This window comes from Mizuhopecten yessoensis, unplaced genomic scaffold (assembly GCF_002113885.1).
Source record: "Mizuhopecten yessoensis strain PY_sf001 unplaced genomic scaffold, ASM211388v2 scaffold11129, whole genome shotgun sequence".
Classification (NCBI taxonomy): domain Eukaryota; kingdom Metazoa; phylum Mollusca; class Bivalvia; order Pectinida; family Pectinidae; genus Mizuhopecten; species Mizuhopecten yessoensis.
Window position 1 is genome coordinate 1088259 of NW_018408894.1, and position 5531 is coordinate 1093789.

General features: G+C 34.9%; 2 protein-coding genes across 3 annotated transcripts in view; one reads left to right on the plus strand and one right to left on the minus strand.

The window, feature by feature from the left end:
* LOC110466293 (nuclear pore complex protein Nup107-like) overlaps positions 1-3457 on the minus strand; it is a 66205-nt gene extending 62748 nt beyond the window's left edge. The window contains exons 1-2 of one of the 2 annotated variants that reach the window (XM_021522698.1): positions 3407-3457; positions 1409-1561 (exon numbers count right to left, since the gene is read on the minus strand). In XM_021522698.1, the coding sequence (XP_021378373.1) occupies positions 1409-1446 (38 nt within the window). In that variant the 5' untranslated portion in view covers positions 1447-1561; positions 3407-3457. Of the gene's footprint in view, positions 1-1408; positions 1562-2655; positions 2757-3406 lie in introns of those variants that run through there. The other variant, XM_021522699.1, reaches the window with a different exon arrangement.
* A 178-nt stretch (positions 3458-3635) lies between these two features.
* LOC110466294 (protein BCCIP homolog) overlaps positions 3636-5531 on the plus strand; it is a 14319-nt gene continuing 12423 nt past the window's right edge. Inside the window, exon 1 of the mRNA XM_021522700.1 lies at positions 3636-3786. Coding sequence (XP_021378375.1) covers positions 3658-3786 — 129 coding nt within the window. The 5' untranslated portion in view covers positions 3636-3657. The remainder of the gene's footprint in view (positions 3787-5531) is intronic.

The following is a 5531-nucleotide window of genomic DNA, read 5'->3' on the forward strand; positions in this document are numbered from 1 at the left end:
GGGGGTCCTGAAATTTACAATTTAAGTAAAGCCCCTGATGATCTTTCTTTCCACGTAGAGAAAATCACTGTAGTACCTCTGAGTCTGGAGAAGAAGATTTTTGAAATATTGGTTAATTTTCCCTTTGGGGCCCCGCCCTGGCCCCAGAGGTTGGGGTAGGAATCCCAATTTTACAATTTTGAAGCCTCATCTACCAAGGATGATTCTGACCAAGTTTGAAAAAAATCCATCCACTGGTTCTTGAGAAGTTGAAAATGTAAAAGTTTACGCACGACGCACGACGGACGACGACGGACGAAAAGCGATTGGAATAGGTCACTTGAGCAAAGCTCAGGTGACCTAAAAAGAAAGATACAATTACAAACATGCATGGTACATAATGCTGTTGTTTCCTTATACCAAAAGAGCTACCGACCATGAGGTTTGAGAATGAAGTTTTCGGAAGATTATTTAATATCTTGGAACATTCACTATTGATAGTTCTTTACATTATAAAAGTGTAACATCACACAATCATCAGTCTTAGAATTTAAAATTCACAAATTATGATCATAGACAGGTCTGTGAGATATAGATTTATAGACCTTTTACGAAGAAAAACTCACACATCATAGACACAGGGGCCCAAGAATTTGTTACAGCTATAGTTGGACCTAAACTAAGGTGTTCAGAGTAATTTTACAGACTTTCGGTAAAAATGACACCCCCGACGATCATATATATTAAAATATCAACTCCACCTAACTTTCTTGCATCAAATACAACATTTCTAGTTGATCTATGGGAAAAATGCTTAGTACCGATGGAAAGATCGATTTTTTTTCTATTAAACCCCCCTATATGCACGTAAAATGTATTCTCCTTCGATTACCGGAGATATAGATATAGACCTTTACCAAGATAATTTAAGACCTTTACCAAGATAATTTTACTTGCATATTTAGTGGCTGATAACATTAAATTCAGAAAATATGTGCAATAAAATAATAAGGATAAGTTAACAGGACATCGTTCAGCTCACTACCATACTATAACTAATATCATTGTTCCTAGACAACTTGGGGTCTGTTCGTTTATGCGGAACAACCGGTTTGACCGTTAATAAATGTAACAATTTCGGGTATAAATCATGGCTGACCTGCATATATTTATGCAGGCCATGCAAGGCTTTGTCAAGGCTTGCCTGAAAGCAGCATCAGATTACTAGGTCCGATCTTATTTGATAAACGAACAACAGTGGTCTGACCGGTTTGACCGTTTAAAAGAAAACGGCCTAGGTCATTCCCATAGAGTAGATCTACAGTGATTTTCATTGATAGTCTATTGGTCTACTGTTTAGTTCGAATAGTCTTTTTCATTTTCATTACCTGCAATAAAACACAAGAAACCAATTTATTAATATACAAACCGTTGATCCAGAGAAATGGAGAAATCTGAAGTGTCCATGGCCGTGAGTTTTGAGATTTTTCTTTGCTATTTTTTCTATGGTATCCACCAGCTTGACCTCCTAGTCACTACATCATTTCCAGACTTTCTGATTAAGATCGGTGATTCTATTTATCTGTAAAATAATTCAAACCATTTGCCAGAAAATTGTAAGGAAAATCTTGAATAAAACAATTAAAAAAAGGTGGGTTTTTTTACCAAATATACAGAAGCTTGAGGAAATGTTGAAATCAAGGTTTACATTTCCTTTCAAATACAAGTAGAGCTACATACAGACTGTTTCATAAAAAGAATCATGTCATCATATTTAGAATAAGCCCAGAGATTCCTCTGGCCCTGATACCAGTCTAAGACATTTTGACAGATAAATGTGATTTGTCTGGTGTGGGACCAGAGTGCATTACTAAATGACGACGTGGAATTTTCCAACCCAACACCAGATATCTGGCTGTCTCTGAAACTCAGGCCAATTTAAAATTTAAGCAAAACATCTTGAATTATTTTAATCACAGGAGTCTGTGATATGACGTTTCTACCTGCTAACATCAAATGATTGACTATGATTTCATCTAAATTTTACTCTGCGACCTGAGTTATTGACAACAAGAACTGACCGGGAAACTGCAGTATTGGTTCAGTGGTTGTGTAAAAAAAAAAGTATCCATATTGGGATTACTTCTTAATGACCCTGCTTATGTAAATGCAGACCTTGAAGATTTTTACAATGGCTCGCCAGGATATAACCCGGCCTTGTGTTAGAAGTTAGCAAATGGTCAGAGGGTCATCCTATCCAAGACTTTCCTCTGGCCCCAACACAAGACTTTAGACATTTTGACAGATAGATTTCTGGTGACATCGATCTGTCATTTTGTCTAAAGTCTGGCGTCAGGACCAGAGGAAATTCAAGCCAAGGGTCATACCTATTTCATAAAAGCGCAACTAGGAATCTCGAAAAAAGTAAGCTGCCTTACAGTTAAGCACAGACCTGTACTTGCCTCGTCTGCCAATACATCCATCATATGATCAGGATATATTGACAGACGAGGCTAGTTAGTACCTGTGAGTTTACCGTTGCACATGCAGTTACCTGACTTTGTTTCAAATAAATATAGACTGGGTGTATATTTATATATAGGGTTACCCAATACAGAGGCTTAGCCACATGTAAGTGAGTATGTTTATGTCACACCTGAGTGAGAGAGCGTTTACCTGATGTTGTGCATGTGCGTGGCTCGATCTATATGAACGACGCATGCGCGACCACATTTCATCACACCCCACAGTCCCCTTGTCCAGTCACTCCGAGCTGAGCAGCAGATCAGCATAAATGTACATTAATGTACCTGCAGCTATATAGCTTACTGCCACATGATACTGTCTGACCGAGTTTACAGTAACTACTATATGTCTTATTAAATGTAACAATTTAACAAAAACTTTTATTATATCAAATGAACAAACATATGTATAAATTGTCAATTATTACAGATAATAGTAGTTATCAGGAATACGAACGATTACTGTAAGTATATTTGTATTTATTTTACAGGCTCTTTCTTTCCCAATTCAAGAGACATCCAAAGAAAAATAAATGTGAAAGGATATGAAGGATTTGTATGCACACCAAACCTTACATAAAGATTCTCAGCTTACAAATTTCAGTTTATGCTAATAACAACGAAGGTGTTTGAAATTATGACTGTAAATTGAGATAGAAATAATTAAAAAAATAAGGGTATTACTACGTAAATAAAAGTATTTTTATCTTAATTTGCAGTCAGAATTTCAAACACTTTTGATAACAAAAACTGACAGAATGTATAAGTTAATTATTTGGAACCTTCATGAAATAGAGTCATAGTTGACTTAAATTTTCAACCAGCGAAGAAACGTTCCGTGTCTAACTAGTCCTCTGTATCCTTACTTACAAAATTAGTGCCTGTGTACAATTTATACAAACCTTCCATCGTGATTCCCGCTGGTATAATGTTTTACAAAATATCGATGTGTTAGATACAAGCGAAACGCACTCGTAATATTCTCCTTAATAAGTATTTTTTTACAGTAAATTCTACAAATTTATATTTGTATATATAATGCTTAATGTGATTGATTAATACAAAATAAATTATTAATAGATAAACAATAAAATTAAAAATAAAGCCGTTATCATTTGCATCAGTTTGGAAGATTTCATAACCAACATTAAAGATGGCGTCGAAGAAAAAACGTGTGGCGGAACCGATGACGACAGAAAGTGATTCCAATGAAAGTGGCAACGATGACTTTGACGACGACGAAATGAACGATGGAAATGAAATTGATACACCGATAAATGAGGTATTATAATATGTTTTACGGCACGGCCGTTAGTGAGGGCGTAGCCAGATTGTACTGTAAACGTTTAGGTACCCGGTAGTTTCGGTACTTCAAAAAGAAGATGTTTCGGTACTTTTTGTAAGTCGTTTCGGTACTTGTATTTAAGTTGTTTCGGTTCTTCAACAATTTTGATTATTGTTTCGGTACTTCCTTTATTAGGTAATAAATATTTCTCCATTGTTATTTATTGTTGGTCGTTTAGTTAACGTTTGCTTTTGTAGTTGTTTAAACAATCACGCAGATCAGTCAATCATTATTTTATTTAACATTTGGTGTGTAGATCGGAGTAGCTCTTTAGGAGAAACTCAACGTTGAGGGAATTCACCAACTTGTCATAAAAATGAGGGTTCCACTATCAAATTTATCAAAAAACTCATCATGTTTTAGGCTGATACGTGTATTCATCAGTGTGACAGCGTTCCATTTACAATGGAAATACCTATTGTTATTGTTATGTGTTTTCTTATTATTCTTAATTGATTATTATTAATACATTATATATACATACGTATATATGTCAAGCTATACTTATTATTAGAAATTATTGAAATAATGGTGACGTTGACTATAACTTGGTACCAAAATGTGTTTTCCATAAGTACCGAACGATTTTCAGAAGTACCGAAACGACCGGGTTTAAGTACCTAAACAACCTGATTTCGGCGCTGAATTCCTCTTTCAAGTATTGAGTGATGTGTTAAATTAATAAATCAGACCTGCATATTGTACATAGTGTATATTACAGTTAAATTTCCGTTCTTGATTGCATACGAAATTGCCATGCTACCTTTCCAGGTTGTTCTTGTTGTTATAAAATGTATAAGTAGTTGATATTTGCTCCACAAGAATGTTTTTTATATGCTTCTATTTAGCTAAATTTATGATGAAATATATTATATATATATGGAATTTTGTCTAAAATTTATACAAAATAACACAAGAATGTTTTTTGACCAAGATTGGTTAAAAATTGTCTTAGGTTCTTGAGAAGTCAAACATGTTAAAAGTTTACTAACACAAAAATAAAGAAATGGAGTATACATTAGTATATAGGAGACCCCGTTTTTATGTTGTGGTGAGGCATCCGTCCTCGTCCGTCAACTTTTCTTTTAAACAACTTCTTCTGAAGAACAGACAGGCCTAGAGTCATGATATTTGGCTGACAGCTTTGTTGGTAGGAGCCCTACAAAGTTTGAGAATGAAAATTAGTTTGACCTACTTTTAAGGTGACAGGGGTCAAATATGTCAAAAACTTCAAACGACTTCTTCTGAAGAACTGAAAGGTATAGAATCTTTATATTTGGCTGGTGACTTCCTGGGATAGAGCTCACAAAAGTTTGCGAATGAAAATGACCTCAACCTACTTTAGAGGTTACAGAGGTCAACAACATTTTAATGGATTTGTTCTTAAGAACTAAAAGGAATGGATTCATAAGATTTGGCTGGTAGCTTTTGGAATAGAGCTAACCAATTGGAGAAGGAAAATGGCATTGACCTACTTACAAGGTCACAGGGAAAAATATGTCAAGCAACTTCTGAAGAATCAAAAAGCATAGAATCTTATAATAATATTTTGCTGGTAGTTTCAACAGATGGAGCCAACAAAGTTTGCGAGGGAAATATTTTTAGTGCAATATAATATTTAATGAGAATATTTTGCTATGACTGCTTAAATATTCAGGTGAGCGATACAGGCCCTCTTGGGC